The sequence below is a fragment of the Zonotrichia leucophrys genome, chromosome 14, assembly GCF_028769735.1.
Source record: "Zonotrichia leucophrys gambelii isolate GWCS_2022_RI chromosome 14, RI_Zleu_2.0, whole genome shotgun sequence".
NCBI lineage: Eukaryota > Metazoa > Chordata > Aves > Passeriformes > Passerellidae > Zonotrichia > Zonotrichia leucophrys.
In genome coordinates this window covers 9113757-9136156 of record NC_088184.1, presented here as the reverse complement: position 1 = coordinate 9136156, position 22400 = coordinate 9113757, and the positions used below count along the sequence as shown (strand labels likewise).

The following is a 22400-nucleotide window of genomic DNA, read 5'->3' as shown; positions in this document are numbered from 1 at the left end:
CTGATTTTAGTCTTAATTTGCTCTTAACAACGGATTTGCAATAGAGAATACTCAAGGTTCACATAACAAAATACCTGATCAATCATACAATTTTTTTCACATTGTGGACAATTAAAATTTCTAACCCTAATTATTCAAAGTACCTCTGGAAATAAAAATATACATACATCTGCTCTTTTATTACCAAGCAAGCCACCAACTCTTCTTTGAAATCTCTGTTTGATGCTGTTGAGTAGGTCCTTGGCCTTCTGGCATTCCTGAAGTAGCAGATGAAAATCACTGCTATCAAAATTCTGCAATTATAAAAACAAATGGAGAAAAATAAGTTAACTATTGTCCAAACACCAACTGAAAGCAGCTTTCTTACTTTACTGGGCAAACATCAATACAAGACTGCCTGGTATGGCAGAATTGAGTGTGAATGCATCTAATGCTCTGCATATAAATTAGTAATAATTTATAAACAAGATATTACTTTATTACTTTGAATCACTCTACAGTAAGCCACTGCTTTAATCAGCCATAAGTCAGTAAACAATAACTGCAGGATTTATTGCACTTTTAGGGAATGTTTTCAGTTGCAGAAAGAATTAACCACAGGGTTATTGAGCACATCCTCAGCATTTCTATGACAGAGACTTTCAGCACTAATTCTTACCATCAGCTTCTACCCAGGTGATAATTATTTTACCTTCTCAAAGTGAAGAATCATCAGCAAGAGAGAAAAATGCTTTGCCTCTCTCCCTGTCACCTACCTCTCCCTGGGAAGAGTAGCAATGATAACGGCCTCCTACAGCTTCTGCAAGGCTCTTTAGAACTGCCTACATATAAAAATAGGAAGAGAAACAGTAACCTTGATTTGATAGTCTCTTTTGATAATGTGGTTTGTTGTTATTTAGTTCTCACTAGAGACAGAAGAAGAATATTTGAGATACATGTAGTGAGAAAGCCAAAATAATTATGTTTCCATCACTTGCTTACCAGTCTTATTTTAATATGGCTGAAAAACAAACTGAGTAAAGCAAGTTACAAGATGATGCTCCAAAAATTTTTTTTCATGTGTGCAAATATGCTCTGAAGAGAAAAGAACACTAATTCAAGACCTCTAGGTTAGCTTCCCCACAAGTTTATGAGAGAAGGCATTCCAACTGAATGGGGAAAAAATGCATTTCAGGAAGTTCAGTATTAACACAATTACTTACAAGGGAAGCAGGGCTGCTGCAATCATATGTAACAGTGTGAATCTGCACTTTTCTCCCCAGTGTACACTGCTGAGCATAATCACATAATATTTCAAAAGACTGGTCAGGGCTGATTAAAAAAGAAAAGAAAAATATATTAACAATGGCAGTAATCAATTGGGGGGAAAAAAGGCCATACTGAAGAAGATATGGAAAAAAAAACTGGGAAAGAAATAATAAATCATGGGAATTATTTAGGTATTTAGCATTATCATGCTTTTGGAGGGATTTTCTCTCCATCTTTCAGCCATTACTGGAGCTTGGTTCTGTCCTGAAAATCTGGATGATAACAAACCCACTAGGATTCTATTTCCATTCAGAACAGCTTGTGAATGAAATGCTCTCAAGTATTCCCTGCTAGTCCTGAAAGCTACAGATCAGGAGTTGTGCCTTTGGCCACTGTGACAGAAAACCTTTCAGCTCTGGTACGTAGGAATGTCCTGTTTCCAAAGGCACCAAAGAAAGTCAAACTTTGCTTTATGTTTAGAACTGAGTGTCCCCCACAGCTGTCATTTCCTGAGCTCTGATGGCTACCAAAAACCTTTCCTTGCAGCTACACTTCTGCCAGGGACAGAAATTAAGGAATTTTTCACAAATGAACTTCTGGTTTCTGTTCAGAGCAGATCTAAGCAAAACTTGGAACCTTGTAATCAACACTGTGTGTTCAATAAGTTATCTGAAATTACTCTAGGTATCAATCTTGCCAAGGGTACACCATCCCTTTTTGCACATTTAAAATAAAATACAATTAGTAAACTAGGAGTAAGGTAACACTCCTAGAATCCTTATTGTAGTCTTCTCCTTGTAAGCCCAACTCCAATATTGCAATTTTCAAATTATAACAGTAGAACTATAGCAAAATCTGATCCTCTAATCTTCCCAGAGGTGTGGACTCTTTCAGTGACATCTTTAATGACATTTAATTGGTGTAAAACTAGAGCTAGCAGGCTCTCAATAGATTACTGGGCTAAGTGATCTTCAAAGGAAAACACATAGCTTCATAACAGAAAGGAAAAGATTCATAAATAAAAGGGAAGAAATAAAGGAATAAAAATACGTAATACATGGACCTTGAATTTTCTATTTATTTTTGTATCAAGTTCAGTTTCCTGTACCAATTCTGTATCCAGGTTAAATGTGGTTGATAAGACAGAAAATGAAGTTACCAGCTTCCTACAATAAGGACCAGGGAATTCAGGTCTCTCATGGGAAGGACATGCCTCAAGGCTTTCAGCAAATTGCAGCCTCGACCAGGCTCCAGCTCTTGCACCCACTGTCTTGCTTCATGCAGCCTGGGAGAGGGAACAAAAAAAAGAATATTTAGGTGCTAAATAAGACAGATGACAATGATTACTACAAACCACAGGAGCAGCTAAGATATTTTATACGTGAAAACCATCTTGAAACCATTGATCACATGTCAAATTCATTGCTTTTCTCCCCTCTTAAAATCAGTGCAGGCACAAGATGAAAAACACTATTACCTACATGAGATTGCTCAAATGAAATGGAGATCTTGTCTGAAACACCTTGATTTTTCAGAGAAATTAACTTACTTACACATGGACATTGATGGTTTTTGGACTCTCCCACAGTGGTGAAATGTCTGCACTGAATGAGAGGCAGTACAATTCCTTCTTATAACAAAGCTGCTCATCTATTAAGCACTAATAAATAAAAAATTATGAATGCATTACTATCCATGCTGCTTCTGGCAGGGTTATTATGTATAACAATAAAAATAGTAATCTCCTAAAAATAGTTACAGCAATATTTTCAGCTACCACTAAAAAAAGCTTTCAAGAAAAACTCATAGAGATTCAAATATTTGGTAAGGATAGAGACAAAACCTGCAAACTCATGGCATTCCAAATAATTTGTTAATGGGGCAGGAGGCAGAGACATTTATGTTACTGGTACCAGTTTTTCTCTTCAGCTGATGACCACATAAAACAGCAATGATCTAGAATGCACAGTCACCCACCATGCAATTTCTAAAAAATGGTTACCTCATAATCATGGATAGGGCAAAACAATAGTTCAGATATTCAAGCTAAGTAAACCAGACTGTGGAAACGGAGTTTTCTTGAAGAAGGTTTATTCAAAACACACAAATGAAAACCACAAATAATATAAATTGATGGTAAATAATTCCTGAATGTGGGAAATTGAATTGTACCAGGAATATAATATAATATAATATAATATAATATAATATAATATAATATAATATAATATAATATAATATAATATAATATAATATAATATAATATAATATAATATAATATAATATAATTCCTTCTTTACTGCAAAAGTTTTCTAAAAACAAAGACCACAACAAAGGACAAGTTTCTTCTGAGAAGACAGAAAATGATTAATTCACCAAGGTTCTGACAAAAATTGTGAATTGGGCCTTACTGTGACAAAAGTTAACTTAAAGGAAACTATATTTAATATAAATATTTCTATGTACAATTTCGTTCTACCTCTTACAGCTGCTTTTGTTAAGCAAGTTTATTCCATACAGAATGTTGATAGAATTGAGAAACTTTAACAATAACACTTTTCTTAATTATATTTTGAAGTATACTGGATTTGATTTGATTTGGATTTCTTTTGGACATTAACAAATACTACACTTTCAAAGACATTTGGAGCAAACTTTTCTACAACAGAAAATTTCTATTCTGTTGTACATCAGGATTTTAAGCAGATTGTTTTCTATTTGGTTCCTGGCTTCTAGTTCCACAAAAGCTTGATTAGTACGTTAAAATAGGCAAGATTTGCTTTACTATTACTTACCAAAAGGTTCTTCTGAAAATCCAAGAGTCTAGGTCCATAACTCAAATGAGACACATCAACCAAAAGTCCAACTTTAGTTCCTTTTATGACACCGAACACCTTCGAGAAGTCACTGTAAATATTAGCTTATCTACAGTTTAATAATTTTACTGTTTATTTTGTACAACACCATTTTAAAATCAAGTATTGGGTATTTATTTTAATTTAAAACTTTTTAGAATAAAGATGACAAAGTCAAGGAGGAAAAGAAGGAGAGAAAAAGAGAGTCCTACTGGCTCCCAGTTAATCCTTACCAGGAATCATGTTACCTTCTTCCCAAGAAAACTCATTCATTACTTGAGAGGATAAATAAAAAATAACTTTGTCCCCTTCAGGCTAAATCAAGCAACTTTGTGGAAACCAGATTTTGGAATGCTGCATCTTTCCCTATTCCCTTCAGGAGGGAGTTACAGCTGAGCACGGGCACTGCCAGGCACAGTGCGATGGAGCAGCTGTGCCAGGGTGGGCACAATGAGCACAAGAAGCCCCACTCCAGGCAGAGGTTAAGCTCAGCATTGTCTGCTCCCATTTAAATTGTGCTGAGAGCACCTGATGACTAAGACTGCAAAGAGAGGAAAAGAGTAAATCTAGAAAGCAGAAAACTGCATGCCAATGGAAGGTCAGGAAGAACAATCCACTGTCAACATCACTGCATATGATGTGTAGCTTGTAGTAAATAAGGAAAATACAAAGGCTTTCTGGAAGCCACTTTTCACTAGTACTGAAAAGTTAATTTAGTCTTTAATGACATAGAGAGTTTCATTCTAAAAATATACTGCAAAGCTCAGGTTACCTTTCTGCAGTCCTGCAGCAGCCACTGAATTCGGTGCTGATAGAGTTCAATCACTCTGACAAAAGGCAGAGCACACATTAACTACAGCATTCTCTCACATGGGTGTCAGTGTAACAATCAACACCTGTCTTCATCACATCCCTTTCTCACAGATGCAAAATCTGTGAGAGACAGGTGTTCTAAAATATGTTAAATATGCCCTTATACAACTGGTGGTTGCAGAGCTCACCATGTAAATACTTCTTCCCTAAAGCAGAACAACTTCCAACAGTTTAATATTAAAATAGTTATAATCTGAGGTAAAACAAAATGCTTCCTGTCCTCTAAAATAGTTTTACTTTAATCAATGGATTTTTAATTCCATGCACATAGTGGCTACAAGTTGGCAAACAGAAAGTTTAAGCCAACATTTTAAAGGGGCAAATCCATTTTGCTTTCTCAAAACAGAAAAGCTGCTTCTGTTTTATAAAGCCTGACACAATGAGGTAGGCTGAAATGGCAGCCTTGTTATCAGTTGTGAAGATTATTTTACAGCTTATTATCAGTTGTGAAGATTATTTTACAGCTTATTGAACCTATAAATGAAATAATTTAAGTTTCTTGATTTTATAGATTTAAAATTCACTTTGAATACTTTCAATTTCCATGTCACATCTGCATCCATGGCTTGAAGCTAATCCAAGTTTCATGAGTATAACCCCCAGCGACACAGTGTTACATATGGAAACCTGACCAGGCACTGGCTGCCTTCCTAAAATGAGCAAACTGCTTCACATCAACACCTGGCTGATAAGATCTTCCTCAAAAAACCCAAACTCAGCTGCAGTGACATACAATTATCCCTTAATCTCAGCAGAAAGGATTTAATGTTGAGATACTCTGAGGCGCCCAGAGACAACAAATTAAGATTTAAGGCAGTGTCTACAGTAATGGAGATACAGAATCAGTTACACATCAAAACAGTAAAGAAGATGGATACTTACTCAGAGAGCCTGGATTCAAAATCAGCAACAGTCTCCTCTGTAAACTCCATCACTTCACCATTTCCTGAATTCCTGGAGCACTAGCATGGTTAACATCAGAGATGCACACAAGTTAAGATTGCTTAGAGAAAAGGCAGTGTACTTACAAAATAATATTGCCTTCATTTACCAGATACTCTAATGTTAATTGCAAAGATTCCAAGCTGTAGCTTTTTATCCATTCTTCTGTTGTTTGGACCTTTTGAGACTGTGTTTTCTTCATTTGTTCTCTCTACAGATCAAGTGAGAAAAAATTACATGCAGTATGAGAAATTAAATGTGCTGTTTAAATGTGACAAAAATCTAAGTCCTAAGAAGAGTTGCTGCTAGGCAGTGCATGTCCAAGAACATAATTTTATGTACTGGAATACTCTTCTGAATGTGGGATACAAAGGAAAAGAAACTTTCACAACACCCTCAGACTGTGAGCTACAGGAAGGGAAAAGAGAGCTTGGTTTCGAGTAGACAGGAATGCAGACAAGAAATAGGAGAGCTCAGTAAAAGAATTAAAATAAATACCCCAGTGATTTACCAGAGAGGAATAAAAATAAGCATCTCCCAAACATGACGCAGAGTTTGAACTTGGCTTCTGCCTTTTGGAGGAAAAATGCAGTATCAACAGCTGATCTCATTTATTGTTTTACCCAATTCGTTGTCAGATTAATCTCTGCAGAGAAACTACATGCAGTTTCTTGACATGAGTGATCACACCATCAAACTGTCTGTGTATATGTGCAAATGTATGTAAGGAAGCATATTAGTTGTCTATCAGTTTATTTATTCCCCACTGTGAATTTATAATGGATCTGCATTACTGTACCAGCTGCTCCATTTTGTAGGAAAACTTGCCTACCAGCACATCTTGTGTCTTGCTGCCATGTGTTCCCAGCAATGCATTATCTGGTCCTAGAGGAGGCACAGCAAAATTTTGCCCTGGTGGATGATCACCCTGTTGATGGAATTTTGTCAACCTACGAGACAATAGTTTTATGAGAGCAATTCATTACCGATAAAATTCCTGTATTATCATAAAGTAATTTCAAGTTTTTTTTCTGTAGGAACTGTTCTTTGACAGTTGTTTAAGCATTAAGGTAATATATGATGTTTTGAAGGGATATAGTATATACTTTACATGAATTATAATTTATTTTCTATCTACATATGAAGTCTCAACTAGATTTTGTAATGGTTTCCTCACCCAATTTTTTCCAAATATTGATCGTTTTCCAACAACCATGCCATTTTCCTGATGTGTGTATCCATTATGTGAATAAACTTAGCCTTGTTAAAAATGAAAAGAAAGCATTAGAGCAAAAAAGTTAAAATCCTCAGGAATAAATGTATTAGAAATGTATTAATAGTGTCAGCAACTTAAATTATAATTTACATTGTATGTGGGACAACAGCAAACTAAAAAATAAAGAGAAGTTACAATTATCCATTTATAGAAAACACATTTAGGAACTATTCTGCAGAGCTGCTCGTTAATGGATTTTATGCAGTTAATTATATGCGTGCACAGCTGCTGGGACACCGGCTACAGAGCTCAACCAGAAAAAGAGATTAACCACAGCAAAGCCCAGCGCGGCGGCGGGAGCTGAGCCAGCCGGGCTGGCAGCGGGTGGGCGAGCTGCCCTCGGCTTTGGGCGCGGTACGAGTCAAGCAAAAACCATTAAATCCCGGTTTTCCCTTGGCTGGGCTCCACCGCCTCCCCCCGGCCCAGGCTACCCGGGCCCTGCGGCTCACAGCGGGTGTCAGCGCAGCCTCTGCCTTCCCCGAGACGCCGCTCACCTCACGGGGGAGGAGCCGCGGGTCCCCGCGGTGTCCCGTGCCCGAGGGTCACCTCACCCGACCGGGGAGAGACCCCTCGGCCCCCGCGCCGCCCGGTCCCGTCCGCTAAGACTCACCTGACGGGGGAAAGGCTCTCCCGTGCCCGCCCTCCCCTCCGTGGCACCGCGCCCGTGACGGGGCAAAGGCTCTCCAGGGCCCCGCTCTCCCTCCCCGCACCGCGCCCGTGACAGCGACTCCCCGAACCCCTCAGCACCTCCCGGCACTGCCCCGACCCTTCCCTCGTGCGGCACCGGGAGCGGAAGGGCCCGGCCCCGGCCCGCTGTTACGGCGTTGCTAGTGGAGACGGAGCCGGCCCCGGTGCGCCGCTTCCCGCCGCCTGAGGGCGCCGGTGGGCGGGAGGCGAGGGGCCCCGCCGGGCGTCAGGGGACGCACCTGAGGGGAGACACCTGGGGGGACATACACCTGAGGGGGACATACACCTGAGGGGACACACCTGGGGGGACATACACCTGAGGGGGACATACACCTGAGGGGGACATACACCTGAGGGGGGACACACCTGAGAGAGCACACACCTGAGGGGGGGGGGGGGACACACCTTAGAGGACAAACCCCTGTGGGGGGACACCTGTGTGCGGAGCAGGGTTGGTTCCAGTCAGTGCAGCCGGAGGCAGTCGCTTTAGTAGACAATTTATTTTGATAAACTTGCTCAATAACAAAAATACAAGTGAAGAAAATTATGTTCATTTTATACAGTTTGTATTAACATTTGTTCGGAAATCATTAATTGAAAAAATGCTCTAACCAATAGAAAACAACCCTCAGTAAAGGCCGGGGGTGCAGGCGGCGGGCCCGGCCTCGAGCCCAGGCAGGACAGCCCGCCTGCAGACACCATTTCCTTCATTATGTTCATCCTTCACAAAGGTTTTAAAGGACAGCTTCCATTTTCCCGTGTGTGTGTGTGTGTGTCGGGGCAAACAGGAACCTACAGGTGTGTTCTGGAGTGGTTAAACAAGGTCTGGGGAACACAGGGACGGCAGGAGGGCCCGGCTGAGGCAGAGGCCGGGCTCGGAGCGTGGCACTGCCCGTGCCCTCGGTGCACCAACAGCGCACAAACCCCGTTAAATGGTGAGACTGGTGTGTTCTGCGAAGCACACGTTCCCCAGGTCTCAGCCAAACAGCTTCCAGGTGATTATTTCAGCTGAGCTCAATGATAACATTTATACAAATTTCCTAGTTTTTCCTTCTGAAGGTATTTTCAGTTTCCAATCTCACGTTTTGTTAGCCAAATAAATGACAAAGTGTGCATAAATTACATTATGATGGGTTGTCAAACCTTTGGGAGGATTTAGAAGCAAAAGAATAAATGGAAATCTCTAGTGATGTATAAAATGAGCTGTCCTTCAAAAAGTTAAAAAATAATGGCTGGCAGAATCAGAAAAGTTTATGTAAACACTTAACACAAAAATGGGATTACCTTTGGAGAAGATTCATATGGAAACATTTGCTTTTCATGAACTGAAAAAGTCTACAGATGTTTAGGCATGTTCAATACGAACTTCCTGTAGTTCAAAACAAAACCTTGTGCAAATAAAACCTATAAATAGTCTTCAGCAGATTTTACAGTGATGCTCTTAGGTATGAAAAGAATGCACACAACTTTAAAACAAAAGTAACAGACATAAGTTTGACAAATGATTGCACCATAAAACAGTGTTTTATATACAGTTTACAAGATATGATTTTCTGCTATAAATTAATACTGTACTATATAGTACTTAGTGACCTTATTAAAAGCAACTGTTGACAGCTGTCTCTTCAATTACTGGTTTGGGTTTTCTAAAATGCATTTGGCCGCATCTATTTCTGGATTTGAAATGCTCAAATATTTAATAAATCTATTTACTAAACCTTTGCTAACATTTAATAATTCATAGCAATAGCACTGGCAGATCAGATCCATTTCCAGTCAGCCAGCCACAGTCTGGGTGTGCTCCAAGATAAGTGTTTTTGTTTGGTTTTTAAAAAATTATTATTGTGATCCCTTTAATCAAAGCCTAACTCCACATGATGTTACAATAACTGAAAGAAGTAAGTTGGAGGGGTGGGAAGGGAAAGAAATTTTAGCAGCTTAGAAACTCTCCCCACCCCCCAGCTGTGTTCCAGTCACAAAAATCTCGAACTATTTACAAGTGTAACATTTCTGAAAATGTAATTTATAATCCAAGTTTTAGTGAATACTTTATCTTAGGACACAGTAGTGATAACACCAAAATTTTGAAAGATATCAAGCAGCTGAACCCTGCCTTTTACCTCCACCACTATCACTAGGAGCCTCAGACTGCCCATGCAGATGAAGGCTTAAATTAGGAACCAAATTATAATTATTAAACCATGACTTCCAAGTAAGTGCTTGGCTGTATTTACAGATTAGTACACTTTGGAAAAATTTAGTGATCCATAAACACTCCATTCTGCCTGTGAATGAACTGACTGGAAAAAAGAATTACTTAGAAACCATTCCAGTGGCAAGTTTGGTCAAAAATTTCAAAAGAAAATATACATAAACAAATTACATTTTTGTACTAAAATACCTTGGGTGGGGGAGAGGGAAGAAATGGAGAAAGGCAAGGACCCACTGTGGTCTGAATGGCACAGAGTTTAAAATAATTGTGCAAACTGTGTTGCTTTTAAACACTCCAGCTTACCTGGTAAGTGATTATTTTGGAAACTGCTGATTTTATTTTAACATAAATCTCATCCTCAAATGACTGTCTGGTCATTAATGCAGTTCCTCTAGCAAGTTGAATGGAACTGCTCAAAACAGACAATTTTTTGTATTTTGAGAATGAATCTCAGGCAAACTGTGTATTAACAGGAAAACAAATACTGATAGTGCAGGCAGCTTCCCTGGAACGCCAACCTAGTAGTGAATTAAGATGTCTGTGGATTCAATGGTTTATCCTTGTGTTGAAAAATAAAACTACTGTTAGTGAGGAATATTTACTCCAAATTTTGGTGGCCATTAAATCTACATTTAAAATAACAACTTTAGTAAACAAGGCATACATTTTTAACAATTATATTGCTCACTTTTTTGGCAAAGATGAATTAGTACTCAGCTGAAAATAAGTTCATCCATCTTTGCAGTGGGATAGTGTTTGCATTACTTTAAACATTGCATTTTATATGTGCTAAAAGGAATGCTTACCTATGGTGAAATGCTGTGCTTGAACATGTATGAATGCTAATGTAACAATGAAGTAGAAAAAAGAGATTTTTCTGTACAACAGTTGCTAATAATTTAAATAGTGTCAGTTTCCCAAAATTAGGATTTTAAGGTATGACATGATCTCACCTTCTACCCTCATATACAAATAAATTACCATAAAAAGAATTTTAGCTTAACTTAAAATTGCACCTAGAAAGGCATGGGATCGTTTGTACCTATTACAAAAAACTGTTAAAATCAAGGGCTGCTACAAAGAATGAGGTAAACTGAAGACTCTCAGCTATGTGGCCTTCAGAAAAATGGCTTTTTTCTATTGAGTTCTAGTTTTGCACACCACAGTGTTTTGCTAGCAAAGCATTCTGAGTTCTTTTCCAGGAATCATTTGTGTGTATATACATATATATATATATACATATGTGTATATACACACACACACACATACACACACACTGTATACTGCATCAGCAAAATATATATATATTTATATATATATTTATATAAATATAAGGACGAAATCCCCCTCTACAATGTTCCTTAGTGTTTCCTAGAGCTTATGGGGGAGCAGGGGATGTATGTCTTTTTGCTGTTACATACATTGAGAGAACAAGTTTTGATCTATTGGCTTCTTGGTGCAGTAATGCAAGATTGATCCACAATGGTGCCAAAGGCTTTGTTCATCAGAAGGAAGATGTAAAACACTAATCTCCTACACAGCGAGGCCAGCCTCACTTGAGTTCCTCCACAACCCTCTGGTCCACCACAAAGTTCATAAATACTTTGACTTCCGAATTGTGAGACGTTAAAAACGGGAACAGTCAGTAAGGTGGGGCGTTATGCTTGTCAGTGTAAAGCATTCTTCACCAGTTCCTATCACAGTGCAGACCTGACTGCATTGCAGTATGCTCAGGAGATTAGTCAACGTGGTCTGTATTTGGTTATGGGAAAGGCTCTCCTTTTTTTCATCCAAAGTGCATAGTGAGAACGAGTCAAAGCATTCCTCTTTTCAGTCAGTGTTTGATAGTCTGATTTAGGCATCCTCCTGAGAATGCAATTCTGATGTCTTGCTCTTTTCCAAAATAAAGTCCTGCAGTCCAGACATTCATCAGCCAGGTAAACAAACTTTGCCAGCAAATAGAAGTCCCACTATTGTAAAGAAAATGGATAAGACAAACAGTACATACGAAGACCCAACCACTGTGTTATTGGGTAATTTATAGGGTTGACCTCCGACTTCATTGATGTAAAATCCTATTGGAAATATTAGGGCTGCCATACAGAATAGAATCACTGCAAAGAAAAGAGAAAAAAACAGTCACTGCTGTGTTAAAGTGAAAATATTTACCTGTTCACAGAGCGCTTCAGAAAAACAAGTAAAATATCCTGACTGAACTGCAGAGCTGAGATCAGAGCTATCTGAGCTGATAACTTGCTTGCAATGACTGAGTAGGCTTTATGATGCTTTCAGAACATCCCTCATCTACTTCCAAGAAAGACTAAAAGTCCCCAGTTTTGACTGTAATTTCAGTTTAGTTCAGCTCACTAGATCATGAACTCTCTTTACAGAAAAAAAATTGGTAGATACACTTCTATCACATCTCAAAGTTCAGTCATTTATTCTCCAGTTATTTTAAAGTAATTTTGCCCCATCAAGATAAAGTAACATTCAACACTGAAGAAACTTTTTCTATTATCAGTTGTCTTTTTCCAACTGTAGTTGCCCTCTCCCATTCTTCACACATTCATTTTCTGTAAAAGCTTTGCTAAAAATAGAAAACATTCAGATTGTCATTACAGTTTCTTTTAAGATTAAAAGATACCAGTTTCCTAACATTATATGAATGTTTCCTTAGATAATGAAATATCCTTAGAATTTCTCATTGTAATACAATGAAATTAAAGTTTTCTGATTCACTTTAATTTAAGCTTCTTAGTGAAAAACTAAATTCAATCTCTGTGAACAAAGAGACCATGCAATGAGGGTTTTTATTTCACTTCAAACTCATGTAAGTGTTTTGTTCTTGCAACTGACTCTGTGTGAAAGTACAAGAAATCCAGAGCTCCTGTTAAAGAATTACATTACAGATTTCACAGGCCTTCAAGTATCAATAGTAACCAAGATTCCTCACAGCACATTTCAATACCAATCAATTAATCAAATCCAGGAGAGAACACCCAGTGTTGTTTCCCAGATGACAACTTCAGTGTTTCTGTAGCACAGCTTTGGAAAAGTAACCCTGTTTAGTTTGGATGTAGCTGTGCAGGACTCTACTGTCAACCCAGGCAATGACTTCTAAATCTGGCTCCTCTGAGAGGCAAGATTTTCTTCACAATAAAAAGGATTAGCTTTTGAATTGGTTTGATTGTATATGCAAGAATATAAAATTGGGGTTTTTAAATCAGTATTAGAATAAAACAAAATTTTATCTGATTCTACCTGTTCAGTCAAGTATTAGCACTTTACTCTTATTTCACTTCTATGTATTTCAGCCTTGTTTCAGACATTATTTACTGTGAGTGGAACATGGCACCACAATACCTATTATTCAACCAAATCCAATTAGATCTGGTGGGAGAGAGGAGCTGAACCTGCTCTGTTGTCTCACCAACCCCACAAATCCACATATCAACATCTTCTGACATGAAGCACAGCTCACACTGAAGCCTCTCCTAGTCCTCAAACTCTGCCTATTACCTGGCCACACACAAAAAAGAAAACTCAAGCCAAGTTCCAATGCTCCTGCCTGAACAAAGGGCACCATATGCTGAGTTTTTCAGCTTTCTCGTTAACACAGGCTGCTGCTTTTAGTTTGTTAGTAAGGAACACAAGTGCTGTCATTGTCTCCTCTTTCCCTTTTCCACCACTGCAAGACAGAGGAAACCCTGGGGATGCTGTTCCCCACTTGAGCCCCCTTAAAAGTCAAACAAGCAACATCAAAAACCACTGGCAACAGTAATAACCATCCCCTTAATCACCAGCTCCCCTGCAAGAAGTGCTGCAGCTGCTTTTGTTTCCAAAGGTATTTAAAAGAAAATCAGGAGCTTGCCTGTCCCCTTCAGCCTCACCAGAACAAAGTTTCTAGTTTAGTTTCTTTACAAATGAGTTTCTTTACAAATGAGGAAATGATTGGCTGGAGCAGCATCAATATTTTTTAAGGTAGCCTCACTACTGCTCTTCCTCACTAAATACAGATGGTCCAGTTTATCCAGCTACAGTGCCCACACTAAACCCATTTTCAATGTACTCTGTGTATATCCAAGATGAACAGTTTACCACATATTTCATATCTTGGTGCTTATGATTTCCACAGCACAGGTCTCAGCTTTGAGAAACAAACAGTAATATTCTAGAAGATACTGGCCATGATAGATCTGAATTCAGAGCGTCCAAGCAGGAGCTGGGCATAAACAAAGAAGGATGCTTTCATAAACCATGATCCACCTCAGAACATCAGCTGCTCCTTGCCTTCCAAACCACACAAAGCAGCTTTCACAACACCTTGAGGCAAGAGCAGGCAGCCCCAGGACCATTCCTGGCTGCCAGCGCCGAGCGGGAAAACCCAGATGTTCCACTGGAGGGGGCTCGTGTCCCGCTCGCCCCGTGCCCGCAGCGCCGGGTTGCTCTTCAAAGGGGAAGGGAAAGGGGACAATGAGAAAACATCTGGAACTGCACAGCTGCCACACTGCTGCTCAGTGCCACCTCGTTAGGCCATCTATTAGAACAGAACCAAAGACCCAGACACCAGATGTTAAGCATCAAACAATGAAGAAAGTTTTAATCGACACGATTATTGGTCCATGTAATTCCACATTACACAATCTAATCCTTAAAAAATGTTTCCTTTTCTTAATTGTATCTCAAACATCTGAGTCCATCTGAGAAAAGCATGGATTTGAGTTTCTTGAGCCAACCTACATAAGCACAGAAGAGCTTTCCAGTCTGCATCTGAATCATGGCTGTCAAAAACCCCAATTAGTTCCTCTAATTCTTTAGCTTGAAATTGTTTTGAGCATCTAATGACAACTTCAAAAGAAATCTGTTCTTAAAAAAAGGTTTAGTCTTCAGAGGCTCACTGTAATATCTGCTTGCCTCTATAGAGACATCTAACATAGAAAGCAGCACCTGGTACAAATCTTTAATAAGTGAAAAAGCACTTTATTCACTGGGGAACACCAGAGACAGACATTCACAGGATAGCTACTGTTAGTTAAGGATGTGATTATCCTGTCCCATTTTCACTTGCATTCCAAAAAGCAGTCCATTATTGCTCATGAACTTTTAAATCCTCAGGAAAAAAACCAAACCAGTTCCAGACTCTATGGTAATTGCTGGAAAATGGTAGAAATATGATTTTTCTGTCTAGCATCTTCTCTCTTGATACATCTCAGAGAAGCTCCTTATTCAGTAGTAGCAGACACAGAATTCATCCCCTTTCTAGTTGTAGCAGATGGTGAGAGACCTGAATCCGTACAATGTAAACAGATCTTGAGGGAGCTCTGTGAATTCCTGCAATAGCCAAAATTGCAATAACATACATGAGATCAGCTATGTGCCCTCCATGGGGAATAAGCTCTGGACATTTTTTCTATTTATGGAAATTGACAGTATTTGTCTGAAGGACTATGAAAATGACAGCATTTGAGATTTCCACACTTCCACCACTATCCTATCAACTGGAAGATAGAAAACAAACACCCTGAAACGGACAGAGATTTACATAAATCTGAAGCAGAGGTAGCAACATAGAAGCAGCTTCAGAGACGTGGAAAAATACCAAAGCCAGCTAGCTCACTTTTTGGCTACCAACTTGAGTCACTATGTCCCAGAGCATAATTAGTGATGAGATTGGTAGAGAAGCTGGGATGGCAAAAGGCAGTTCTGGTATACAAGCAAAGGAACAGCTGAGCAGAGCTTTGCCTGCTACCTACACACCAGGCCCAGCTATGGGTTTGTAACACCCTGTTCATTGAAGAATCACACAAAACCTGGGCAGGGCACAGATGAGCACCAACAGGAACCCACTCTCCATTACACTGTATGAGTGTGGTACTACTGAAACACCAGGGATAGTTCTGATGGTATCGATGCCCACAGTGATAATACTGATCATATCAGTAGGAATACTGATCCCTGAAAGTCAATTCTCTACAAAAATGAAGGAAAATCTTCACATTTACCTGTAAAGACTTTTGACACCCATGCAGTATGGCCTGGAGGACAGCAATAGCTCTCCTCTCCACAAAGCTGTTTGCAGTTGTCAAAAAGGATAAGTTTCTGTGCAGTAAATCCACCAACAACTGGGGAATCGGGCAAATGCTGTGTTTGTAAATACCCTCTGGGGTGTCTCCCTTCAGAAGTGTACAGAAGAAAGAGAACTGACAGGTTAAACTTCTGTTTTCATGTCTCTTAGCTAAACAAGATCAACAAGACCACTCTCAGCAACACTTCATATTTATAGGTATGCAGATGAAAAAATTTAGCTGTAGGTATTTATTTGAAAACACCTTGAGTCATCCCAAGATTACAAGCAAAAATTCAATGAAAAATATGTTGTACAACTATATATAAATTCCAGCACAAACTGGACAAAAGGACCTCTTACCAGGCTTTCCCTGCTGCTCTCAGAGTTGTAAGGAAAAGGCTGAGCAAAAGGATTCCTTTGCTTCAGATATTTGCTCCAGACCCCCCTGCATTTGAAGGAACAGAGCTGCCAGTCCCAGAGCTTCCCTTGGCAGCCCCAGCAGACTTCCCTGCCTGCCCAGGACAGCATGGCCTGCATTGTGCTCACAAAGTTCTGTGAGAAGATGATCTGCTAGCAGCCTGCACGAGGCCACTGAGTTTTGAAATCACTTGCAGATGAGATGGAATACAAATATGAAGCCTTCCCTACCCCCTTCTAATGAGTTACACATTTTCATCTAAACAGCACTTGGACGTCACAGGAAGGATCTGCTCAGGGTATTCCAAGCTGATTCCACATGGCTGCATAGTCCCTAATACTAACCTACAAATAGGTTGCTAATTTGGGTTGTATCCAACCACAGAAGTCACTCTCAACGACTTTTTGAAAAATCTAGAAATCTTCCTTCTACTCACTCCTATTTTTCAAAATTAATTTTCCTAACAAGTGAGTTCAGAGATAAAATTCCCCATCATCTTTGTTAACAGGAATGCAAAGGTCACAGACTTGTATGTATTGGAGATGAATACCAAAGACATTGAATTTTATAATTTCAGCAACACAGAGATGATATCTTAATAGAATTATGAATAATTCTGACTTGCAAAAGAACAAATTAGTGTGTTTCATTATTAAACATTTCATACCAAGAAGACAAGTGGTGAAATAAAAATGTTCTTCTATACTGAGACATCTAATAATGAACCTGTTGCAAGCCTGAAGAAATCTCTAGAGAAAAAACTCAAAACAAAAAAGCCTTAGGGTACCACTTTTGGCAGAACTAATCGTCACAGCTGTAGAAAACTAAAGCTGCAGGGATGTGATGATTTCAGATATTAAAGAAAAACACTGATATCTAGAACTCACACTCTCCCTCTTTACCCAAGAGCTTTTACTCCAGCTCCCTGCAAGCATTTTAACTTTATACAGCATTTTGACTTTAACCCCCCTACCACGTACATTAGATACACATGAAAGAGATAAACAGGTGTACTGGAAAAGTTGGGATGGAATATTCAGTAATACTCAGGTCTGCTATTTTAATCATTCACCAGAAAATAAATGAAAGTCAATCACAATGGATGCAGCATTTCAATAGCTCCATTGTCTGCAGGAGCAGCACTATTAATTTAATATGCTGTGTAGCAACGTTGTCAGAAAGATGGCTTTGATTGTACAAGTACCTCAGTGAAGTACCTTTGTTGAAGCTGAGCACTTTTTAGTATTATTCCCTTCCCCAAAATAAGGTTAAATCTAACTCCTATTAGATATCATTAGGTGTCACAATTCCATTAAACCTTGTTTATGCCCGTGTAAACCACAAACTTGCATTTTCTAGTTAGTGTTCACACTACCTTTAGTGGTTTGTCATAATTCAAGTCAATTTAAAAGCCCTCAGGTTTTGAGTTTTTTCATGCTGTCATCCCCACCATAAAGGCACCATTTCAGAGCTGGGCTAAGCCTGTAACACACACCAAGAAAAGGAAGTTTGAAAGTTATTCCCCTTGCTCATTATAACTGTTTTTTTGCACTGAAGTAGCCATAGGATATGCTTCCCTGTGTGCAAACACAGGGCTGCTGGAGCAGGCTCAGCTGTGAGGAGTTACACTGGTGCTCATGCAGAGCACAATGAAGGAGGCAGAAAAGCTCTGGTACTCCTCCCTCTGGCTAAAGCACGGCTGCAGGTCACTTCTGGAAGCAAAGTCTTGGTGCTGTGAAGCACAGCAGATGCTCTGCAGTGGGCAATCCTCCTGCATAGCCAATTAGGATGCAGACACTGAATAAAGCAGCTGCTGTGAGCAGGAAGCAGAACTGAACCAGCCTCAAACCTGGACGAGGTATTCACGAGACACCTGAGCAAGGACAGGTCACCTCAGATGTACCAACTGCCCCCTCTGCCTCAGACAGGGGAGTTCAGTGATTGCCAGCTGCTAGGATTGTCCTGGATATATGGGAGTGGGGAAGTAGGAAATGCTACAACCACAAGTCAGAACTGACCTCCTCTATCCTTGCTCATTTTCTTAGGTCAATTAATGGTACTGCCCAAGGAAGGTAAAGGGGTCAGGCCTTCCTTTCTTTCACACCATTATTCCCTCTCAATTACAGTCACTTAAGACACCAACCCCTTTATTTCTGAAGACTTACTTTTCCCTCAGATGTGGTATTCAAAGAGAAGGAATGTTTTGCATAGCAGGAGCCCTAAGCAGTTGCTCCTTTCCAACACTATGGTGTATTTCAGACTCCACCAGTTTATCCTGCATACAGGACTGTGCAGTTGAGGTCACTTACTTCCAGTGAAAGCTATCCAGCGGGCATATTTAGTAGCTTCTCTTCGCCAGTGGGAAGCCACCAGCAAACCACATGTGACAGTTAGTGAAATGATTCCCATTATGATGAAAAATAACGTAGTGACCCACTCGGGAGGCAGCCGTGGAGGAATACAGGTCCTGTCACGTCCATGGATGGTTTGACACTGTCGCACAAGGCCAACTGTGAGAGCACCTGAAAACACATAGCAGAGAGGCAAGTAAACTTTCAAAATCCTCTCTGAGGGGCGCTCCATTGCAAACCACAGCTCAGAATTGCCCCAAATAAGGGATTCTTTCTTTGATGAACCTTAGTGAGCCTTTCAAACACGGAGGATGGGGGGCATGCTATAAACATCTGTCTTCATTCCTTCAGCTTGCACGAGCTGAAGTGAGATGGCTGCAAGCTGTAGCTGGTTCCTGAGTGGCAATCAAGGTCTAATCAAAGGGATAAAGCACTGCTAATAAAGCCTGCCAATATCTGCTAACGTGGTAGCTGACTTGCATAGAGGATCACTCCCTCATCTGTGCAGGATGAAGTACTTTTATAGTCTAACAAAATGAGTTGCAGCCTCCCTAAAATGCATTTAATTGTCTAATATCTTTTTCCCTCATTTGTAAGTACAGCTTTAAACCTCTCACTCTTGCAGCAGAAACTGCATTTGATTTATGTATGATTTTAAAAACATTTCAAAGCCCCCACTTCTTGACAGTAACTCATTAAAAAGAGTCCCTCCATGCAAGACTGATCGATCCTTTTGATTGCTAACAAGAGTTACTACACACAGAAATTGGGATATCTACAGAAAAGATCTATCAAAAAGATCCTAGGAAAAGGATAAGATTGGTACAGGAACCATAAAATTTAACCAAAATGATGTATTGTCTGTTAAATAATAATTTAAAAAAATTTTCTTTTAAATCCAAGTCAGTGCTTTTGAGACTCATAAAGAAGCCTTTAGTGAGCTTTAATAATGAAATTATCTTTCTAACCCAAATTTAACATGGAAGATTAAGATCCATTTCTTCCAGTGTCTCAAACATTAAGTTCTAGATTTCTCAATTTTGTCTTTTTTTTTTCTGAACTGTTGTCCTAAATAATCACAATTTTCCTTTATCTACTTTAGAAGCAAAACCTAAAAGTGGACAGCATTAGAGTCAACTTCTTTCTCCACAAATTACTTCAAGTAAATATTGTTTCAGTTGACCTGTTTCAAATAAAAAGAGGACAACTTAGACACAATTACTGTAAGAATGGGAAGCTTAGGTTTACCATGTCCTTTGGAGGGAGAAACATCTATAATACTTTCTAGCCTCTTTTTGGGGAAAGGAAAACGTGTGAAACAAAGGAGAAAGCCAATAGTCAAAAGATTAACCAGTCCTAGCATGCACCTCCTGGCACCCTGGAGCCAATTTCTACAGATCCTCTCTGCTCACACCTGAGCAATGAGTACCAGCAGCATCAGCCTCTGAGCTTAGAACTGCTGGGTTAGCAGGCAGCAGATAATGTTTTATTAGATGTTTAGAGTCTTATTAAATGTATCCCTTCATATCCCAAGGGATGAGAAGAACCAAAAGTGAAACCATTACTGAACCTGTTCTGTTGAAGTATTGTTACTGCATTTGTTCAGACTACAAAATTTCAGTCTTATTCAAATATATCCTTTTAATTACACATCCATTGAATGAAAGAGTCAGGGATGAATTTTCAGCCAAAAACTGAACAACTACAAAACCGATAAAGCTGGCATTTTGTACTCCAGATTCACAGCAATCACAGCATTGCTGTGCACCAAGATCACAAACCTGAGCCAGGGTTACACGAGCAATAATCCTGCCCAGCTCCACGCCTGCACAGTGCAGTTTTACATGAACTGCTTCTCCTCCATAGCTTGCAATGTTTTCATTGCCCATCAGCTGCTGGGACAGAGGGGAGATGTGTCCTTAAATGTCAAGCTCCCTGGAACACACACACTGCAGAAGCTCACACAAAACACTGAGCAGTTTCCTGTAGTTTGGGGATAAAGAGGCCATTCACTGCAGCATCATAGAACAGGAAATTAATCCCAATCACTGTGCAAGACCAGGATTTAACAACAATTTTGCTATCCTTACAGCAGAAGTCAGTTTTTTCTAAACTGCAATTCTAATCAAAGAATGACTTCATAAAAATGACATCATACACTCAATAGATGTCTCTGAATTCAAAGACCTCTCCTGACTTCAGTGGCAATAATTTAGTGCATTTTTAACTTTGGGAAAAGCAGCAATGATAAGAGTCACTCTGCTGAACATGGTTCCATTTTATTTCTTAACTGAAACTGAAAAACAGCTGCTGTAGATGAGCATGTATAAGCAAGAGACAACCATTTCATTTTGCACATACAATTTGCAGTATTTATATTGAAGATATTTTTCAACTAACAAGAGCACACTTAACATGTCAGATTCAGAGAGAACCAAAGCTAAGCCCACAAGTGCCATATCTAGAGGAAACAGAAGAGAACTCCATCTTGAACTATTATTTTTAATGCAATTTCTCTTACTATCAGCATCTACTGCTCTAAAAGGTGATTAAAAAAACCCCAATAACCACCCAAACAAAAAAAAACAGAAATGAAAATGAAGAAAACAGGAAAAAAAAAATCTCTGAATTGTGAGCACCACAGTAGCATTCCTTCTTAATACACAAGGATAACTGCAAGAAACCATTCAGGGATTTTTTTTTGTGCTTTTTTTTGGTGTTTTTGGTTTTTTTTTGTTTGTTTGTTTTTTGTTTTGTTTTTTAAATCAGAGTTTTAAAATGTCAGCAATTAAATTTCAGTATCTGACATTTTGGAGGAAATATACTGAGCTTTATGGTTAAGCTCTTTCTAGCACATACACAGTATTTCTTCTTAACTCTGCTTTATGGATTACAAATCTGAAGTCAATATACTCCATATTTAAGGTTTTGAACCTTGAGTTTGCAGCCTCTAGGGAGCCAAATGGAGGGCAAGAGGTCTGTGAACCATTTCCAAAGGTTTCACAAAGATAACTGGAAAATCAACCTCATTATGTGTTCATAAATTCAGTTAAAGTTCAAGTTGACTACATAGGAATACCTCACTTGTGTGCATAAACTGGGAACAAGAAATGAAACCTCAGGGCTCATCCCATAGTGACAATCTGTTGAATTCAGACTTCAAAAGAAGTCTCTGGTGTGGAAAAACAGTATTCATTTGCCATGAAATTCAAAAGAAGAGCATGTTTATATGGTATTTTATTCTGTTGGTTCCATTCTGAAGCAATCAAGCAAACAGTTGCCAGGGAGCTGCAAACAAAGTTGTTACAGAAAATCTTGTTTCCCCTTATGTAGTCTATCATTGAAAAGAGGGACAGAGATATAAAATTGCACAGAGTCCTTCTGCCTGTAGTCAGAGAACAGCTCAACAGCCCATCTCAAATCAATCACCAAGTTCCACCGAGATCCATAACTAAAAGGTTTTTAAGTCAC

The 22400-nt window shown here is 39.2% G+C and overlaps 2 protein-coding genes across 2 annotated transcripts in view; both read right to left on the bottom strand.

Moving 5' to 3' along the window:
- VWA3A (von Willebrand factor A domain containing 3A) overlaps positions 1-8029 on the bottom strand; it is a 30420-nt gene extending 22391 nt beyond the window's left edge. Inside the window, exons 1-12 of the mRNA XM_064725745.1 lie at positions 7942-8029; positions 7096-7178; positions 6751-6868; positions 6028-6129; positions 5859-5938; positions 4876-4930; positions 4044-4142; positions 2802-2908; positions 2408-2533; positions 1203-1311; positions 756-821; positions 168-293 (exon numbers count right to left, since the gene is read on the bottom strand). Coding sequence (XP_064581815.1) covers positions 168-293; positions 756-821; positions 1203-1311; positions 2408-2533; positions 2802-2908; positions 4044-4142; positions 4876-4930; positions 5859-5938; positions 6028-6129; positions 6751-6868; positions 7096-7160 — 1053 coding nt within the window. The 5' untranslated portion in view covers positions 7161-7178; positions 7942-8029. The remainder of the gene's footprint in view (positions 1-167; positions 294-755; positions 822-1202; positions 1312-2407; positions 2534-2801; positions 2909-4043; positions 4143-4875; positions 4931-5858; positions 5939-6027; positions 6130-6750; positions 6869-7095; positions 7179-7941) is intronic.
- Positions 8030-8361: 332 nt separating this feature from the next.
- The window catches only part of MOSMO (modulator of smoothened), a 31202-nt gene continuing 17163 nt past the window's right edge, over positions 8362-22400 (bottom strand). Inside the window, exons 2-3 of the mRNA XM_064726244.1 lie at positions 18888-19100; positions 8362-12207 (exon numbers count right to left, since the gene is read on the bottom strand). Coding sequence (XP_064582314.1) covers positions 12023-12207; positions 18888-19100 — 398 coding nt within the window. The 3' untranslated portion in view covers positions 8362-12022. The remainder of the gene's footprint in view (positions 12208-18887; positions 19101-22400) is intronic.